General features: G+C 38.1%; 2 protein-coding genes across 4 annotated transcripts; both read left to right on the forward strand.

Moving 5' to 3' along the window:
- On the forward strand, window positions 1-3,073 carry LOC112176658 (protein ENL). Its single transcript, XM_024314710.2, has 4 exons — window positions 1-211; window positions 761-1,223; window positions 1,469-1,726; window positions 1,846-3,073. The coding sequence occupies exons 1-4, from the start codon at window positions 98-100 to the stop codon at window positions 2,811-2,813; spliced, it is 1,803 nt and encodes a 600-aa protein (XP_024170478.1). The 5' UTR covers window positions 1-97; the 3' UTR covers window positions 2,814-3,073.
- A 6,713-nt stretch (window positions 3,074-9,786) lies between these two features.
- On the forward strand, window positions 9,787-18,862 carry LOC112185311 (serine/threonine-protein kinase TIO). 3 transcript variants are annotated; one of them, XM_024323559.2, is made up of 23 exons: window positions 9,787-9,993; window positions 10,471-10,604; window positions 10,691-10,765; window positions 10,896-10,988; window positions 11,118-11,192; window positions 11,301-11,393; window positions 11,480-11,543; window positions 11,642-11,726; window positions 12,186-12,258; window positions 12,339-12,407; window positions 12,502-12,582; window positions 12,840-12,942; window positions 13,039-13,173; window positions 13,435-13,573; window positions 13,659-13,830; window positions 14,507-14,605; window positions 14,692-15,192; window positions 15,358-16,518; window positions 16,771-17,004; window positions 17,262-17,405; window positions 17,597-17,677; window positions 17,892-18,080; window positions 18,303-18,862. In XM_024323559.2, exons 2-23 carry the CDS (start codon window positions 10,515-10,517, stop codon window positions 18,540-18,542), a joined length of 3,996 nt encoding a protein of 1,331 aa, XP_024179327.1. In that variant the 5' UTR covers window positions 9,787-9,993; window positions 10,471-10,514; the 3' UTR covers window positions 18,543-18,862. The 3 variants fall into 3 exon arrangements, with proteins under 3 accessions (XP_024179327.1, XP_024179331.1, XP_024179320.1); XM_024323563.2 differs by having other exon boundaries at window positions 12,840-12,918; window positions 13,027-13,173; XM_024323552.2 differs by having other exon boundaries at window positions 9,788-9,993; window positions 13,027-13,173; window positions 18,303-18,861.
- The last annotated feature ends 1,465 nt before the right edge of the window (window positions 18,863-20,327 follow it).

Consider the following 20,327-nt stretch of genomic DNA (forward strand, 5'->3'; position numbering starts at 1 on the left):
CTCTTCCTCATTTCTCACCAACGCTTTCATATCTCTTTCGCTCTCTATTAGCCGCCTCTCACTTTTTTGAAGACCAAAACAGCTTGTTTTGTGATCAATGGATTTCCACACCCTCACCAGGAAGGCGCTCCAGGCTCTGTGCAAGCAGAATGGAATCCCAGCTAACATCACCAATGTCGCCATGGCCGATTCTCTCTCTGCTCTTCAACATGTAATTCTTCAATCCTTTCAATTTCAATATCGATTTGTTAATCTTTCATTCCAATCTGTTTGCTCGCCATGGAATTTTTTCTGGAAATCAGATCCAGATCTTCTGGGAATTGATTTGATTTAGTGGATTCAATTTGTGTTTTGAACTTTCTAGTGTTAATCACGACTTCTTCCTTCTTCCAATCCATGTTTGACTGGTGAGATTTTAGAAGTGACCGGAAAATCGATGAATTTACAAGTGATTTGAGCTCAATTTCTGTGTGGGTAACAGATCTTTGTTAATGGATTCAACCATATATAACATTATTCAGCTGAATCGATGAATTTGGAAGATTGTCAAATCGTCTATGTTTTCTGTCTGAGTTAGTTTACAAATGAACAGCTTGAATAAGAGTATATCAATATATACAGCTGGTTCAATCCTGTTTTACTTTCTAGGAATCCAATTGAGAATTAGTGTAGTGTTTATGATTTGTTTCTTGATGATTCGTCAAGTTTTGTGATGATTTGTAAGGTAATCTGACATTGTTAATGTAAATTAATGCGTCAGGTTGAAGGACTTGAAGAGTTGTTGAACCAATCTCCAGAGAAAGTTATGATTGGATCAGCAAGTGTCTCTCGTACTGCGGCTAGAACCACCACTCGGAGAAAGGCCGTGAATGAAGAGCCAGAGAGCTCACAGCCATTGACTCGCACCACCAGGCGTGCTGTGACGAAGAAGACTGTTGCTGAAGAGCTGGACCAGGAAAAGACACAGGTTCCACCTAAGACTCCTGCTGCTCCAAGCACCAGGAGGAGGGCTCCAGCGGCCTCAGCTTGCCAGAAGACAGAGACCCTAACTGAAACAACTTCTGTGCAGCGCGCTTATAGCACCCGGCGATCAGTAAGGTTGTTGGGGAAGACCATGGCTAACATGAGCCTGGATAAGGATAACACTATGACTTCTAGCATTGATGAACTTTCTGCAGATACCATGGATTGCTCAGAGCAATCTGAGAGCTCAGTTGTTAAAGGTAAGTCCGGTTGACATTCCTTTGATGAGTTACTACTGATTATGATTATCAAATTTTGTAGCTAGCTGAGTTTGGATATGGTTTGGTTAAAATATCAAGTTGTGTAGACTAGCTTAGTTTGGGTGTGGTTTGGTTTGGTTATCAAGTTGTGTAGACTAGCCCACTTTTACTAAATTTGTTGTTTCTTAAATGGCTTGTGGAGCCAAATTATTGTTCTCTTACATGACTTATATGGTATGGAACAGGATCTGATATGCAAACAGTGTCAGAGGGGACCTCAGATGGACTTGATGCTTCTGAAGTCTCCTCGAAGCTAAAATCAAATGGACAAGTTGTGGATGAAAGTCTGTTGAAAGAGAGCAGGATGAATGTGACTGAAGATGGTTCAATGCAGAAATCAGGAGTGGAATCTGAGATGTCTGCACCAAAGTCAGCTTCAGATGTCATTATGATTTCAGAGGTTATGGGTGAATCTAATGAAGAGAGCTCAGCTTTGGATAAGGGTAAGTTCAATTGGAGTTTGTTTGTTATTGTGACCAAGATGCTTATGCTTATTCATTTAACTTTAATTTGTTTCCTTTCATTGAAATTCTTTGAATCTCATTGTGGTTGCTTATTGCAGAACCTCATTGTGAAGGAGCACAAGATTTGGTAGTTGCGAAAGATTCTGATCATGTTGCGGCTGTTCAATCTGCGCTGCCACAAGAAGTAAACGAACCTCCAAGTGCTGTGAAAACTGTTGAGCCCATTTCATTGACTCTGAGTTCAACTCCTACCAAGAGCCAGGCAAGCAAGAGGCCTGATGTGAATGTGGCTACCACTGTAATAGAGCCTAAAGAAGCTCCCAAGGCTGAAGCATTGGGTGAATACAGTGGAAAATTTGATTTTGAATCAGGTTTTAGCACAGAAGGAGATTCTGAGGACGAGGGCACTGAAGATGAGGCAGTGGCTGAAGCTTCATATGAGCTTCAGGATAACATGAATGATATGAGGGAAGCAAATGAAGAGGAAGATTCTGATTATGAAAGCACTGAAGGAGAATCTAGTGAAGAGGAAGACTCTGATGATGACATCACCGAAGAAGAATCTAGTGAGGATGAGGCTGTTGCTGATAAACCAGAAAAGCAAAGTGCTCAGAAGAGCTTGATTGTTGAAAATGCTGATGCTAATATGAGTGAAGCAGCAGAAGTTGCCAAGGCAGAAGTCTTTGCCACGATGACTAAGACATCCTCACCTTTGCCGGTCAACCTTGCAACTCAGTTTCCTCGTCCAACTTCAGCGAAGTCTTCAGGCAAAAAGCGACCAGAAATTGCAATGTACATCTCCGATGACAATGAGGAAAGCTTGGACACTAGCACTGAGATGGACAAGGACGAGGACCTCGAGGGAGTTGAGATGAAGAAGAAAGATGAGGTCATTGGTGAGAAGCAGGGTGTGAAGGAATTTGAGGCTAAGAGTCTAAGGCAGCTGAAGAAACTGCTGAAAAAACAACTGAACATCGGGGACAGTAAGGACACCAAGGTGGCAGAGAAACCAAGAATTGCCCTGAGTGAAGTACCAGAGAACCAAATGGTTGTCAAGGAAAACTGAATACAGAGAGTAATAGCTTTTGTTGAAAGGGTGAGCTTCAAGGTATTGGGGGTTCAAACCTGGGTTTGCCCTGCTTAGAGATTTTCTTGTTGTTCTTACTTTTCATGTTCAAATGGGCAAGTCTTTCGACATTATTCAATTTCAGTCATAATGGTGGCAAGCTACTTGAGTAATAATGTACGTAGTAAGCTCACTGATGGTGGCTTGGAAGTTGTTAAACTTGTCAATTTTGCTTATTGATAATACTATCAAATTTTACACATCTTAGCTCTCCCTCTCTCTCTCTCTCTCTCTCTCTCTCTCTCTCTCTCTATATATATATATATATATATATATATATATAGAGAGAGATATATATATTTATATATATCTGCTTAGTAGGTAACAATTTAATTTCTGGAATATTACAGGTCAAACCTGGATATAACAGACTAAATGCAACATGAAAAGCATTCTCTATGTGCCTCTTTTGGTAGTAATTGTAGGCAAACTTTGAAATGCATTCCTTTACCAATAGTCCTTGAAAAAACGCATACTTTGACAATAATGTACGTAGTAAGCACACTGATGGTGGCTTGGAAGTTGTTAAACTTGTCAATTTTGCTTATTGATAATACTATCAAATTTTACACATCTTAGCTCTCTCTCTCTCTCTCCCTATATATATATATATTTATATATATCTGCTTAATAGGTAACAATTTAATTTCTGGAATATTACAGGTCAAAGCTGGATATAACAGACTAAATGCAACATGAAAAGCATTCTCTATGTGCCTCTTTTGGTAGTAATTGTTGGCAAACTTTGAAATGCATTCCTTTACCAATAGTCCTTGACAAAACGCATACTTTTACAATCTTAAATACCAAAGGAGCATTTCTCAAAAGCACACTCTTAACTAAAAGTTGGCACACTCCATTATCTGGAGATACGATAATGATACCAGTAGCCATTGCTGCAGAGCTTTTAATGGTATATACAGCAGCCGTTGTGAGGATGACGGAGCGATTCTTACCTACACAAACGCGCAATGGACCATTCTATGGTCTCACCAATCTTCGTTTATTGCCTTCTCCTTCTCAGCTCGACCACTATCACGACGAGGACTATGCTCCTCCTTTCTATCTCTACTTTTAAGTACTCTTCAGTCGTCCTGAGTTCCAAGAATTGCAGAGGCCGCCCGGCATGCTAAAGTCTTTGGTTAAGTATCTGTAATAGATATATGTAATATTACATATTCTACAAATACAATGCACGGGCTTTTGGGAACAGGTTTTACTGTGAGTATAAACAATCCAAAGAGATATCATTTCTGTTAAGATTCTGATAGATATCCAATATTGAATCTGTAATGACTTGAGAAACCAAATAATGTTTGAATCATATAATTTTCTTATCACAACTCGATCACAATTCACAAATCAATGGATCGACCCTGTTCTTTTTCATCATAATTACACATTTTTGCAATTTTGATTGCCAAGAAACAGCTCCCCCTGCAAAAGTGAATAAATATCCAGATGTGGACCTCATTGTGTCTATATCTCTAGCCAAATCTGCACCAGTAAAGCCTTGAAGAATAGGCCTTTCGTTGCCAAAACATAAACACACTTTAGATGTACTAAGGTACCTCATAATCCATTTAACTGCTATCCAATGTTCTCTACCCGGATTTGCAAGGAATCTGCTCACTACATCTACTGCATAACCAATATCCGGTCTAGTACATACCATTGCATGCATTAAACATCTTACAGCTGATCATAAGGAACTCTCTCCATTTCTTCATTCTCTTTTGCATTGGAAGGACTTTGTTTCTTACTCAATTTGAAATGAGCATCAAGAGGAACACTTACAGATTTTGCTTTGTCCATGTTGAATCTCTCAAGCACCTTCTCAATGTAACTTACTTGCGATAGCCACAGTTGACCTTTCTTTCTATCACGAGTGATCTGCATGCCGAGAATTATCTTTGCAGACCCCAAATCCTTTGATATCAAAGGATTCATTCAACCTCTTCTTCAACTCCTCAATTTTCCTTGAGTTTAGACCTACAACTAACATGTCATCAACATAAAGTAATAACATGATGAAGTCTTTTTCAGAAAATTTTCGAATGAACACACAATGATCTGAGATTGTCCTCTTGAATCCATTATCCATCATGAATGACTCAAATTTCTTGTACCATTGGCGAGGACCTTGTTTGAGTCCATAGAGACTCTTCTTCAACTTACAGACCATATGCTCCTTGCCCTTAACTTCAAATCCCTCTGGTTGTTCCATGAAAATGTCTTCTTCTAAGTCACCATGAAGAAAGGTTGTTTTGATGTCTAATTGCTCTATCTCCAGATTCATACTTGCTGCCAATCCCAATACAACACGAATGGAATTCATCTTCACCACCGGAGAAAATATTTCATCAAAATCAACACCTTTCTTTTGAGCAAAGCCTTTAACAACCAACCTCGCTTTATACCAATGCAAAACCATGAAATCTCTCAAGAGAAACACTCTTGGATACACACTCTAGGCAGATTGTAAAAGAAGGATTGCTTTCTTTCTTCTCTCCTTTTACAATGAATACTCACTCTCTATGCAGCTAAGACTACTGGAGGTTAATCCATATAGCTGATGACTTCTTCCATTCACGTACCAGACCTTTCTAGTCCTTATTGGGAAGAGAAGAGATGACCAAATTAACTCCAGCAGCTGCATGCTTTTCTTTTAGGAAATTGAAATGTCCCCTCTTTTTTTTTTTTTTTTTCTTTTTCTCCAAGACAAAGTCTAACTTGGGTTATAACACCTATTAATTAGATGTCTAGCATGAGGAGGGAATTCCAACAGTGAGGACTTAGATTTTGGTGTATGTATTTTCCATGCGGTGACGCAGTAAAGTAGTGTGATTATATGAATATTCATTTCCCCCAAAAAGAAAACTTAAAAATTAAAATGTATATTTTTCATAATAATCCTTATAATATATACTTTTTTCGTGAACAAGTGAGGTCTTGGTAGTCTTCAGGCAAAAAGAGACCAGAAATTGCAATGTACATCTCTGATGACAATGAGGAAAGCTTGGACACTAGCACTAAGATGGACAAGGATGAGGGCCTTGAGAGAGTTGAAAGGAAGAAGAAAGATGGGGGGTCATTGCTGAGAAGGAGAGTGTGAAGGAATTTGAGGCTAAGAGTCTAAGACAGCTGAAGAAACTGCTGCAAAAACAACTGAATATTGGGGACAGTAAGGACACCAAGATGGCAGAGAGAAGCCAAGAATTGCCTTCAGTGAAGTACCAGAGAACCAAATGGCTGTCAAGGAAAACTGAATACAGAAAGAGAGTGATATATAGATACCTTTAGTTGAGAGGGTGAGCTTCAAGGTGTTGGGGGTTCAAACCTTGGTTTGCCCTGCTGAGATTTTCTTGTTGTTCTTTCTTTTCATGTTCAAATGGGCAAGTCTTTCGACATTGTTCAATTTCGGTCATAGTGGTGGCAAGCTACTTGAGTAATAATGTAGTAAGCTTACTGATGGTGGCTTGGAAGTTGTTAAACATGTCAATTTTGCTTATTGATAATACTACCAAATATTACACATCTTAGCTCTCTCTCTCTCTCTCTGCTTAATTAAGTAACAGTTTCATTTCTGGAAAAATAACAGGTCAAACCTGGAACGCACCGGGAAAATTCTACCCTGCATGCAGATGATGCTTTCCAATGGGGCACCAAGGCTACAGAAAATAATGCTTTCCTGATGTAGTAAGCCACCACTTGGATTTCCTCCTCCAATTAAGGAGGGACTGACCTATCAACGAATGCTTTTCATATTGCATTTAGTCTGTGGATCCAAAGTTGGTGCAGTAGAGTTTTTTTTTTTTTTTTTTTTTTTGAGAAATGGTGCGGTAGTGTTTGAAAGGTAAGAAACAAACCTATAAAGCATAGGTTTAATTAGGACTTTAGGGACTGACCCATCAACATGGAGAATGCTTTTCATATTGCATTTAGTATGTGGATTGACTGGATTTCAAAGTTGGTGCAGTAGAGTTTGAAAGGTAAGAAACAAACCTATAAGCATAGGTTGGAGGTGGCAGCAATCTTTAAATTAAAGATGGAGGTGACATGCATTAATAAAATAATAAGCATGCAAGCATTGAATCATGAAATAAGGAAGGAAGCTTGACTTTGCTTCCAATTGCATGTTACGTGCATGATTTGCATGGTATGTGCATGAAGCCAGTCTATATATTGGCATGAAAGATTGCAGCAACACAACCAAGGCAGAGCCATCCAAACTACAGAGAGCTAGTTTGTGATAGTAGTGAGATCATCACTTGAGAGATTAGTAAGAAGAAAATTCCTCTTGAGAGATAGTGTGTGCATGTTACCACTTGAGTGAAGTCTAGTCCCTTATAAAGTGAGATTGGTTCTTGTAATCCCATTATTTTACATGGTGGAAAAAAGTATATTACTGTCTTGGCCCAAAGACGCTTCGTCAAATTGTGTCCCTTTATTTATCTGCTGCTATTTTTAAATCACATAAAAGGTGGAAAGGGAGTGTATTTCATGCACTGTCAGTGCATGAGTACTTGCAATATGAATGCATGTAATTTTTTTGATTTAAAAATATATAAAAGAGTGAATTAGATGAGTGACTGTTATTTTTTTAGAGATTAAAATAACCGTCAGTGCACTTGCACTTTCGGTGCATACAATCCTCTCCACCTCTTTTGGTAGTAAACTAGTAATTGTAGTCAGACTTTGAAATGCATTCCTTTACCAATAGTCCTTGAAAAAAACGTATACCTTGACAATCTTAAATAGCAAGGGAGCATTTCTCAAAAGCACACTCTTAATTAAAAGTTGGCACACACTCATTATCTGGAGATACGATAATGATACCGGTAGCCATTGCTGCAGAGCTTTTAATGGTATATACCGCAGCCGTTGTGAGGATGACGGAGCGATTCTTACCTGCACAAACGCGCAATGGTCCATTCTATGGTCTCACCAATCTTCGTTTATTGCCTTCTTCTTCTTCTTCTTACCATCTCTACTTTTAAGTACTCTTCAGTCGTCCTGAGTTCAAAGAGTTGCAGAGGCCGCCCAGCATGCTAAATTCTTTGGGTAAGTATTTGTAATAGATATATGTAATATTTTCATATTCTAATCATAGTATAATACAATGCATAGACTTTTGTGAAGACTGTTTTTATTCTAATCATACTCTTTGCAGCAAGACTGTTTTTATTTTTCTACTCCTCCTTTTCTGCAGTTGCAGCTGAGCTTTGTATTGTGTGATTGTTTTTTCCATTTCAATAAAGGGCTGACTTCTTCTTTCAAAAATATATACATTCCAAATTAAGGATATATTATTTGTGTTTAGATTCTGATAGATATCCAATATTCCAATATTGAACCTGAAATGACTTGAGAAACCAAAATAATATTCCACCTAGCTAGCTAGCTAGCTATTAAGTTCTGGCCCCTATCGGCTGTTGCTTGTTTGAGGCACCTTTGAATCATATAATTTTAATATCACAACTCGATCACAAATAGATGGATCGATCGACCCTGTTATTTCTCATCATAAGCTCAATAATATCGATTTATAGAATATCTATTTCAACTGAATTTAGTTAAAGGGGAGCTGTTGAAAACTTATGTGCATGGTTGCATCTCAAACACTCTCATGTAGCTAGCTAGCTAGCTAGGTTCGTGCACTGTCTGCATTATCGATCGATTTCTTTGATGATGAGAACTATCCTCAACACGTTCACAGTTCACGCCGGTGTACGTGCCGTCTCCTCCGGCCACTTATGCACATTAACAGAACATGTTTCCGAGTGACATGCGTTGCTGCACCCTCTTTATTCGAGGAAGACCCCGTATATATACTATACATTCAAAATTACAAATGGAAGAGCTCATCATCCCTTGAGATATATACTAGATAAATGTTATCATCTCTTTGAACCATCTAATCTAGTTTTGTTCTGTTTTACATTTGTTACGTCATAAACTGGAGCGAGCTAGTCCGGTCGTGACAATCGACATCCAAATTTACATGTACAATAGACATATAGAGCTAGTCTTCCACCTCTACATGTAGATGGTATAAATCCAAGTACTTATGTTTGGGCTTTAGGCTTTGGCCCAATGGCCTAAATTGCTTTCTCTTGGTATTTCTTTTTGGAGCTTTCCTTGGATATCCGTTGGCCAGTTTTGATGTACACCAATTACATTCGATATGCGGATTTATTAATTGATTGTTTTAGTTTTGTTCATCATACAGATCGATATTTTTTTCATGCTTTATTTTATTTTTAGTCACTTAAAATAAGTGTGTAGTAATGTCTATAATGACATCTACTTGCTAGGGCTTTGTACCCCGTTAAGGCCAAACAGACATTACAGTTTATTGTTACGAGGACTTAGATTTTGGTGTATGTATTTTTCAAATGGTCGCTCAGTATTGTCGTGTGAATATATAAATATTCATTTCCCCAAAAAATGAAATTAAAAATTAAAATGTATATCTATATATTTTTAATAATTCTCATAACATACATATTTTTTTGTGAATAAGTGAATATAGGAGTATCCAAAGACCATATGATTGGTATTTGGACTACGTGGTCTTGGTAGTCCAAAAACCATATGATTGGTTTCTCTGCCAATTGGTCCAGCTCTTTTTTTCCTTATTTTTTCCGATCGTATTCACTCTATTGGTTGAGTTTTAGAATACGTGGTACTTAGGAACTACAGAAATAATTGCTCCGTGTGAATGATCCTAAAACTCCCATATATAACTAATGATGTCATATTTGTCAAAAAAGAAAGAAGCTAATGATGTCATACAACAATGCAGCATCTATTTCAGTGTCGTTTTCAGCCGAACGACAGTGTGTGTTGAACTGAAACTCTCTCTCACTCACACGCTTTCTCCAATCCGAGCAATCACACCGGGCACAGCCCTCTCAAGATCATTTTGAAAAATAGAACGCCGAAATTTAACTTTGAAAAATAAAAAAAATGCTTAACTGGGCGGGAGAAACCCAAAATAACGGAAACCCTCTCTCTCATTTTCTCATCCACCATTTTTCAAATCTCTCTCTCTCTCTCTCTCTCTCTCTCTCTCAAATTGATAGCAATTCCTTTTATGCTCAGATCGAAGCTCAAGGTACTGTTACGCCTCCATTAATCTGCTATTTTCATTTGGTTCTGGTCTACTAAATTGGTCGCTGATTCATTTACTTCGATTCGCTGTTCTTAGTAACCACTAGCCCTTCATTGTTTTCGATTTTTTGTTTCGGGTTGGGATCATGGCGACGGGTACGAAGGTTAGGGTTTCGGTTTTATTGTCATATCAGGATCTCGAAGTTATAGTTAGATTTGGTAAAATCGTGATTGCAATTGATGTGCGAATCGTTATATTTGGTAATTTTTGCTGGAAGATTTGAACAAAACTGGCTTGATTTTACCATGCTAGCAGTTTTTAGCAATTTAGGTATGGTTGAGTTAGCAGTTTTGAACAGCCTGCCGGTATTGAAACCTAGATTAATTGAGTAATTTTGTTTCCAAATTTCAATCAGTAAAGCGTGGTTCGTGAATGAGTTTAATTGAGTTGCATTAATTGACTGTAATGTATGACTTACAGGACTGTAAAGAGTAGAGGTATAAATACAGCTGTGGATTTAGAGGATGGGTGTCGAGAATTATCATGTAATTGAGCTTGTAGGCGAAGGTTCCTTTGGGAAGGTATACAAGGGAAGACGCAAGTTCACAGGCCAGGTACTTGGGTTCTGCATTTCTGAAAACTTCTTTTTATTTATTTTTGTTTTTTTTATGCGATTACATGTTTTGTGGCTGTTTTTCAGACCGTTGCAATGAAATTTATTATGAAACACGGGAAAAGCGATAAGGATATCCACAATTTAAGACAAGAAATAGAGGTATTAGGCTCGTCTTTTCTCAAATCAAACAATTCTGTGTATATGTATAGCTTCCTTGATTTGGTTATTGCTCCTTTTTTTTTTTTAATTGTTGTCTGTTGTATGACGTCTTGTGCTGCGATATCTGCAGATTCTAAGGAAGCTAAAGCATGAAAATATCATTGAAATGCTTGATTCCTTTGAAAGCCCACAAGAATTCTGTGTTGTCACAGAGTTTGCACAAGTATTGATTTCTTCCTTATCTAAAACACATATGTTGACCGTGTTTGTTTATCTAGACTAGCATGTTATTATGGAAAGTAGGAAACTCTTGCAGATGTTTAATTATCAAGGACTTTTCTTTGATATGCAGGGTGAACTATTTGAAATTCTTGAAGATGATAAGCACCTTCCAGAAGAACAAGTTCAAGCAATTGCTAAGCAATTGGTACTTTCATTGTTACCAGTTTTGGTTCCATCTCAATTGATTATCATAGCTAACTGTTTGGTCTTTCCGGTTACGGTTTGATAATTTTATGTTTACCAAATATTGCAGGTGAGAGCATTGCATTATCTCCATTCAAACCGTATCATCCATCGTGACATGAAACCACAAAACATTCTCATTGGTGCTGGTTCTATTGTTAAGGTTGAGTGTGTGCAATTAGTATTCTTATAAGTCTGGGTGTCTGTTTGCTGGTATCACTTAACTTGTGAATTCTATTATTGTTACAGCTCTGTGACTTTGGGTTTGCACGTGCAATGTCCACAAATACTGTTGTTTTGCGATCCATAAAAGGTCAGAATGATTCTGGATTAACTGTTAGATACTAAAGAGTAAAGAATCTATGTTACTTTGTTGACTGATGCAGTGAAGTTTGCATTAATGTTCCTTAGGTACTCCCCTGTACATGGCTCCTGAACTAGTCCGGGAACAACCTTACAACCACACTGCAGATTTATGGTCTCTCGGAGTTATATTGTAAGTTGCATCCCTTTACTTATACTCTCTGGCAGAAAAATTTCCTTTAGTTTTTATTCAACTGGGCTATGTGTTACATTTTAAGCAATGTTGCATGTAATGGATTCTTATATTCTATAACTTTGCTCAACAATTTCTAATTAATCCGTTCCTTCACTTTGTTTGTTTTCACCTTATTGCTCACTCGGTGTATCTGTTCTTCAACATTTTCTAAATTTGCTCGAGAGGATTTCTAATTTAATCCGTTCCTTCACATTGTTTGTTTTGTTACCTTATTGCTTATTTAGTCTAGCTGTTCTTCAACACTTTATAATGTATTGTATTGCAATATCAAATTAAATTATATAAACCATTGTAATCCCAAGTTCCACAGCCTCTCTGGGTCTGCTCTTTTTCTGCCTTATCTTTTCTTCTTTTTTCCCTTACTTTTTATGTCTTATTTTTTTGTGTGCACAACAGATATGAATTATTTGTTGGCCAGCCTCCATTTTATACAAATTCAGTATATGCACTCATTCGGCATATTGTGAAGGTACATGTATTCAAATTTTGTGTTCATGCTGTGTATCTCAATAAAAGGTGTACTCTAATATTGCTTTTGAAAATTTTCAGGATCCAGTTAAATACCCTGATAACATGAGTTCAAATTTTAAAAACTTTCTGAAGGGATTGCTCAATAAGGTTGTTATATAACTTCAAATATGTGGTTCTTTCTGTTGAATAGTTTGAATATTTCTGCCAATAATGCTGCTGGTCATTTGTTATTGGTAAACAGATGCCTCAAAATCGTTTGACTTGGCCAGCTCTTTTGGAACACCCATTTGTTAAGGAGACAACTGAAGAACTGGAGGCCAGGGTAATTATAATCTTGGTTGTTATATATTTCTGAGAAAAGGAATGAGAAACTGATCAAAAGGGCTGTATTGATGAAACTTGCGATATATTTAATTGTAAAATGAAAGTAGTACTTAACCTTGTATTTTGTTTAACAATGAGTTCAGTATATCATTAGGTCAAGACAAGGGAAGTTCTTTGTCTTGTATTACATAGGTATCCTTGTACATGCCTAGTTGTAGAAACACTGAACTAATGCAACTATTGAACCTATTCCAGGAAATGCGTTCTGCTACTTCTGCAGAAAGGGGGTGCGTTGCAGCATGGAGGGGTGAAGGAAACAAAATCCAAACATCAGGTGGCTTGGCTGTTTCTAGTCCTGGTAACACGTTATTCTGTTCTTTAAGTGTTTTTTTTTTCGTTTTCTTTCGGTTGTCATTAACTTCTTACCATGTAATTGGTAAAGTCAACTCTCCAGCTTCTTCAGAGAACAACAGTGGAATAAGTTTCCAAAATGATGCTCAAACAAATATTCCAGACTCAAAAGCAGTCAATTCTTCTCCAAATGAGGAGTTTCCAGGGTTTGCAGATCCTGATAAAGTTAAACAGTCAGGTATAAGAGTTTCCATAACAAGGAGAAATCTGATTATTTTCTTTAGTTCAGGCAGTTTATATCAACCAGATCAATATTATGTTCCATAAGTCTCCGCCCCCCCCGCAGCCCAAAGTTATCATCGTCTGGGTTGTTTAGAGTTTATTTGATTCCAGAATGAAAATTCAATGAAATTTGATGGAAGAGCTTAACTCTTGTTATCATTACTTAAATTTACATGACGTAGCTATCACAGGTGACTTAACTGATGGTTTGCTTCAGGTTGTCAAATTCTCGACAGACTGGAAAATAACTCTCGTACAGTTAAAGGTGCACAAATAATTGGTCAAGATAATGAAGCATTAGCACATGTTTTGCTACCACTAAAAAGATGCTCGCAAGGATCCCAAAACTCTAGCAGGTGAAGTTGAATTGCATGACTGTTGTGAATATAACTTACTCTATTATTCAGTTCTTCAATACTTCATTGTTTGTTGAAAACACAGGGATCAAGATATTCTTAGTTCAAACCAGTCTTTAAGAATCCTTTCAAACTTAGTTGCAGCTGGAGCCATCACTTCCAGTGGGCTAGTTGATGAAATCATACATGAAATTCTTGTTTATACCACCTTCATTGTGGGCATCAAATCTTCTGAACTGAATGAGTTTAGAGCAAAGGTATGATTGCTTCTTCTATAACTCATATTTATTCATTTAATTACTTTGGGCTTTTGTATCTGATGTTGACATACATTTCTGTAGCCTTAAATGCTTGAAATTTGTGTTTCATGGGATTGATTAGCTGTCATTAAAATGACCGTGCTCTTTTGCTTATTTGAAATTGCACCTTTGTCATGCTTGACAATCCTTGTATCTGCACATTGCATGTCTCAGTATTCATTAATGTTCAATAGAAAAGAAACTTAGCATACTACACTTCTAGATGCCAAATGAGCCCTTTTGTTTTTCACTCATATATTGTTGTTTTCATCCCCATCCTATCTCCTCCAACTTCTGAGATTTGGTCTGTAGAAGTCTCACAATAATTTAGTATCTTAAACAGTGTCAGATTGATGGACAGATGAAAACCTTATTACCTTCTCCATCCCCAAATGCGCTTTTTTATTTTAATTTTTAAATTTTTGTTCATGTACATATATTTGTTGTTTTCATCTCTGTCCTGTCTACTCACTCTTCTGAGATTTTGCTTTATACAAGTTATGCAACTTTTGAGATTTAATACCTTAAACAGTTTCAATGGATAAACAGATTAAGAAGCAAATATGACTATCGCCTCTTCTCTTGCTGTTTGATGATAAAAGTATGATCAGAATCTTGCTTCTTACTTTTGCAGAGTTTCTCAGTAATTAAAGTTTTGGTAGACATTGCTGGACATGGCATTGGAGGCTCATATTTCAGGCACTGGGTTGCTTTAGCTGATATTTTTTCACAGGTTTGATTTTCTGTGGTACATATTATATTACTTTACGGCAACAAGTTAAGGTCCTGCTTCTGGTTCTCATCTTGTTCAATGTGTAGGTTGTTGGTGGCAGTGAAGATGCATCTGGAAGAGTTTTGTTTGAGTCCATAGCTTGCATTACTGTCATGTTAACAAGAGTTAATCAGGGTCTGAAACAGGCTGTTTCTGATCCTAATGAAGCAGTGAAACAGATTTTGGATCATGCTAAAACATCTGGTTTAGTGGATCAGCTTTGTCTCTGCTTAGCTACTGCTGGAGCAAGTCTTATTTCAGGTCCTTCAAATATGTCGCGTTCAGCCTGTGAAGCATGCAGGGCTATTTGGTTGCTGGTAGATGCATCAGAGTTTTTTTCAACAAAAGGAAATGCCATTTCCTTTCCGCTAAACACTTTGCGCAGTTCATCAAGGGCTCAAGATCGAGGAGGTTCTCAGATTGGAACAGAATCAGCAAGACTAGTAGCTGTAGTTACTAGAGCATTAGTTAGATCTAAACCAGTTCAGGTTGCCATCCATTATTGCCTTCGTCAACGTCTTGAGGCTTCACTCTGTGCTGGTATTCAGGTGTTTCTCTCTCCTAATTATCCACACGTAAACAATGGTTTTTGAATATACACAGTAATTTGAAAGTGTTTTTTCATGAGAATGTACCAAATGTTTCTAATCATATTTGGATCTTTCTCTAGCTTGCATTTTTTAACATGACAGATACTGCCTTTCATGTTTCAGCTATTGTTGAGGTGCTGCTTGCAGAGTGGAATTGTTCCTGGCATTCTTTGTGGCCTGCCTAGTTCTTTACCTGTAACTACTGTTGTCAGTGGTGGAGGTGATGGAACCATAATTTTTGAGATATTCTCTTTGTTGTCTGTGTGCATTTCATCTCAAAATAAAGATCCACAAGCAATTGAGACAACCAACTTGAAGAGCAAAATAACCGATCCCAATATGTTGGTTCTGCATTCCTGCCTCATCCTTGCATCAGTTGCACAGTGTTTAAAGGCAACTGGAAGAAATTCTGCATTGTTTATGCTTACTACATCCTCGAAGAAGCAGCTTTCTCGACTTTCTGCCCTTGCTCATCACTTTTCTTCCGGTGAGAGCACAAATACTTCCTCTCAAACTCACAGTGCAGCAGCCATGTTGGCACTGGCATCTATTTTGTCCCTTGAATCTGGAGCTTCTGTTGGGTCCTCTGTCTTTGAGGTAGCAGTGCCTTTGATTCCTCAAACCGCGACACTTTGTGAATGCCTCAAACTTTCATCAAACAGTGAGATTGTATCGGGTCCTAATGGCACCAACGGTGTTCTCTCAAACTGGCATGGTCTTAGGGATGGATGTGTTGGCCTGCTGGAGGCCAGACTGAGATGGGGGGGACCCTTGGCTGTTCAACAACTTTGTGCAAGCAATATCCCTCTGCTTCTAATCAATTTGTTAGCCAAAAACCAACAAAATGCTTCTCCTCAAGAAGTTGCCAGCACAAATGATCAAGTTGGGCTTTCCCCTATTGGAGTTGTATGGACAGTATCATCTATTTGTCAGTGCCTTTCTGGTGGAGCCTTAACCTTTCGTCAGATTCTGCTTAGAAGTGAGCATATCAAACTCCTCTCTGACTTGATATCTGACATGCATCTCAAACTTGTAAAGTCCTGGGTTGGGCCTGGTGGAGGAATGGATGGCGTAAGAGATATAACAAACGCAGTAATTGACCTCTTGGCATTTCCTTTTGTGGCTGTTCAGAATGCTCCAGGATTGCCATCAGCGACTGCCTCCGTGAACAGTGGGATCCTTCTGAACATGGGTTCACCAGGTGTGAAAGTTGGCGTGGAAGACAGAGACATGGTGAAGGTGATTGAGGAAGACCTCGGAAAATATATTAAAATCCTTTTGGAGGTTTGATCCTTTTCATTTTATTTTTCCTCCTCCACACAGGGCAAGGGAATGGGTTTTGTTTCATATGTAGATTCTTTTTCCGGATGGCTCATGTGATACTTCAAATTCCTTGTTTGAATGATACACTACTAGGGATACTGACATTGAGTTATTATATGGGATATGCAGAATCAGTTAATATGCTGAATCTGGTGCCATCCTGGTACTCAAGGGCCTATGCGTTTCTCATTCTATTGCTTCTGAATCTTTCAGGTTGGAGTGCCTGGTATCATTCTTTGGTGTCTAGAACATTTGGAGTTAAAAGATTTGGGAAGACCTGTGGCCTTTCTGGCTAAAATGATTGGTCACCGACCATTGGCAGTTCAACTTGTGGGTAAAGGCTTGTTGGATCCTACTAGGATGAGAAGATTGCTCGATCGTTCAAGCCCAAAAGAAGTCATGCTGGATGTTCTGATGATTGTTTCTGATTTGGCACGCATGGACAAGGTTAGATTTGGTTACCTTTAATCAATATCATTTCCTTGTCAATCAAATTCCAGATAAGATTTGGGGCCTACGTTAGGGTTATATAAACCCTCTAAATGCTTTTGGTCTTCCAAACTCAATTTCATTTCTCCTTTCCCACTTTCAATGGTTGGCTAATATTATATTTAGTATTGTTAAATCTTTCTATCTCGACATAGGAAGATACATGAACATTTGTTTTTAACACTATCTTATACTTTATACTTTTTGGTGTTTAGGGATTCTATGAATACATTAATCGAGCTTCTCTGCTGGAGTTCTTCAAGGGATTTCTTACCCATGAAGATCCTAGTGTGCGTTCGAAGGCTTGCAGTGCTCTAGGCAATATGTGCCGGCACAGCTCCTACTTTTACAGTTCCCTAGTAAGTAAACTAAGCATCCTTAGAAATATGTTGGCTCCTATTTGGAGAACAATGGATTGCTTTGAAGTTTTGTGTCGCTCAAAAACTCTATAATCTGGATATCTGAAGCTTATCCTACCTACAAGCACACACGTAGGCACATACTGAATGATCTCCATTTTGTCTTACAATTGAATATGATGATGATCCAGGCAAAGAATCAAATCATTGGTCTCCTTATTGATCGATGCTCTGACCCAGACAAACGTACACGGAAATTTGCTTGTTTTGCTGTAAGTTCTGTTGCCCTGCAATAAAAATACTGTTCCATTGTAGCCGACTGCTACAATAGATGGTTATAATTTACTACATCGCAATACTCATTAATCTTCCAGAATCAGAAACATATGTAGAGAGTAATTAATTAAACCTTGTAGCTATGTGGCAGAATTCTTCATTCTGACACACACTTTCTCTCTTTCTATCCCTCCTCTCTTTTCTGCGCAGATTGGCAATGCCGCTTACCATAATGATATGTTGTATGAAGAGCTGCGGAGATCTATCCCCCAGCTTGCCAATTTGTTGCTTTCATCTGAGGAAGACAAGACTAAAGCAAATGCAGCAGGTGCACTAAGCAATCTTATCCGCAACTCCAACAAACTTTGCGAAGACATTGTCTCTAGAGGAGCCATGCAGGTTGGTAGTCTTTCACTTTTGTTAGCCATCTGAAATAATCTTATTACGGGCTTTCTTGTGCATCCCCATTTCCCCTTCCTACTTTATCTTGAAATATATCAGGAAATGACTATAGATCATACAGTTTGCTGGTTTTAATACTGAATAGGAAATGGTCCAATCTTGTTCATAATGTTATACTTACATGAATATGACTAAGAATTTAGTTGGTGAATGTTGCAGTCTTTGCTGAAGTTGGTGGCAGAGTGCTCAGTGTTGGCTCTGAACCCAAGTAGGAAAGATTCAGCGCAAGAGTCACCTCTCAAAATAGCTCTGTTTTCATTGGCAAAAATGTGCTCGCATCCGCCCTGCAGAGATTTCCTCCGTTCATCTGAGTTGTTCCCCGTATTCGGACGGCTCCGCCAATCCCCGGAATCAACAATTGCCAACTACGCCTCCGCCATCATCAACAAAGTTGCCTGATCATCCTGGACCAAGTTTTGTAAGAGCAACTGTCATATATAACCTTCATCGCCACTAAATAGGGCATCCACCAAAGTTTGCACATGGGGTAAGCACAATGCTTGCTGCAATAGTATTCGTATGTATGTATATGGATCAACTGTATTTTTCGCTTTTTAGTTTAAATATTTTTCGCTTTTTAGTTTAAATTTCTTTGGAGGGTGTTTCATTTTCCTTTTAAGGTTTTCCAACCATAAAACTCACTTGCCTTCATCATTACGGTTGGAACTTGGATTGTCATTGGGCCTTGTGAGTCAATAGGTTGGTGGGCCTTCGCTTTGGAGTGAACGTCATTTGTTTGCTACCCTAGTATCGTTAATAGAAAGTAGGTCCGCCGTCCACGTGTGGTTCCGTACAATAAGGCGGTGGCCTTGACAAACCCACTTACCCAAATCTATTGATGATACGACGCCACCTGGCGTTACGCTGTGCACTGAAGTTGATTTCAAATCCACTGAAGTTGTGCTTTGAATTTTTTTGTTGAAGTGGTCCCAAATTCTGAGTGTGATGCCTTTAAATTCAGAGGGAATTATGGTGTGAGTGTTACATGCAATAAACGCCGAGGGGCGTTAGATCTGGGAAATTAAGAAAAAGAAAAAAAATATATAAAGTTGTCAGAAAAGTGGGAACACATTCCAATATTGTGATAAGCAGGACTACGTATCACAGACCCCTATTACAAGACAGCTACTGCGCACTACACCCGACGATGACAGGTTGATTGATTGGTGGATAATAAATTAGATTCTTAATCGAAAAGTCATAAAAATATAAAATCATTTATTGTTGGAAAAAGAAGAAACCAGTGGGGACCACCAGAAATTGAATGTGAGGAGGTGGTGGTAAATAAGTACGAGGTGATGTGGTTACGCGGCACAACCGCCATCCTCCATTTGTTTTTATTTTGTCTGGTACAGGTCTATTTATCTTCATTTTGATTTATTGGCACCAAATTTTTCATTAACTCGAGAAAAAAAAAATTCATTCAGTTAATTGAAGCTAAATTAATAAACACATTATTATTTTTGACCTAATTTATTTCATGACATTTAGAAAAAAGAAAATCATTCAGATTATAAAATAATATTTTGTGAGAAGAATATAATGAGTTTGAATTGGATAAACAATTAAGTAAACTCATATATAACTTAGATTATTTTCCATTTTCATTAGGCAATTTTTGCTTTTCTTGTTTAGGGTGTGGTCATCAGAATTTGTGTTCCGGTCGGTCCGTTATGGATGGCCAGGCCAGCCCAGCTAGCAAAGGGAACTGAATAAAATGATTAAAATGATTTTCAATCTTTGCATAGCACATGGTTTGTTCAGCATTTACTAGGGCTGGCCAATTATACCGATCCAAACCAACCAACCGATTACCACCCGAACCAACAATGTTGGTAACCGACATAGTTGGTTACCGAAATATTGGTACGGTAGTACCGAACCGATTTCAAGATATTGGTACGGTACTGGTACTGATTTTCAAATAAATACGGTATACCGTACCGTACCGTATATTATATATATTATTGATTTATTTTAAATAAATTTTATACCTATTGATCTGAACCGTTTATCATTAATAATTTGATTTCAAATCTTATCACAACCGTTGATTAGACTTGAACTGTCCCAAAACTCCAAACCCTAACTGAGATTACAGAACCTAATCCAGTTCCCATTCCCTACTCACTCCTCAGCCGCTCAGCCCCTCGACTCCTCGAGGACTCGAAGCCGTCGAAGGCT

This window comes from Rosa chinensis, chromosome 1, assembly GCF_002994745.2.
Source record: "Rosa chinensis cultivar Old Blush chromosome 1, RchiOBHm-V2, whole genome shotgun sequence".
NCBI lineage: Eukaryota > Viridiplantae > Streptophyta > Magnoliopsida > Rosales > Rosaceae > Rosa > Rosa chinensis.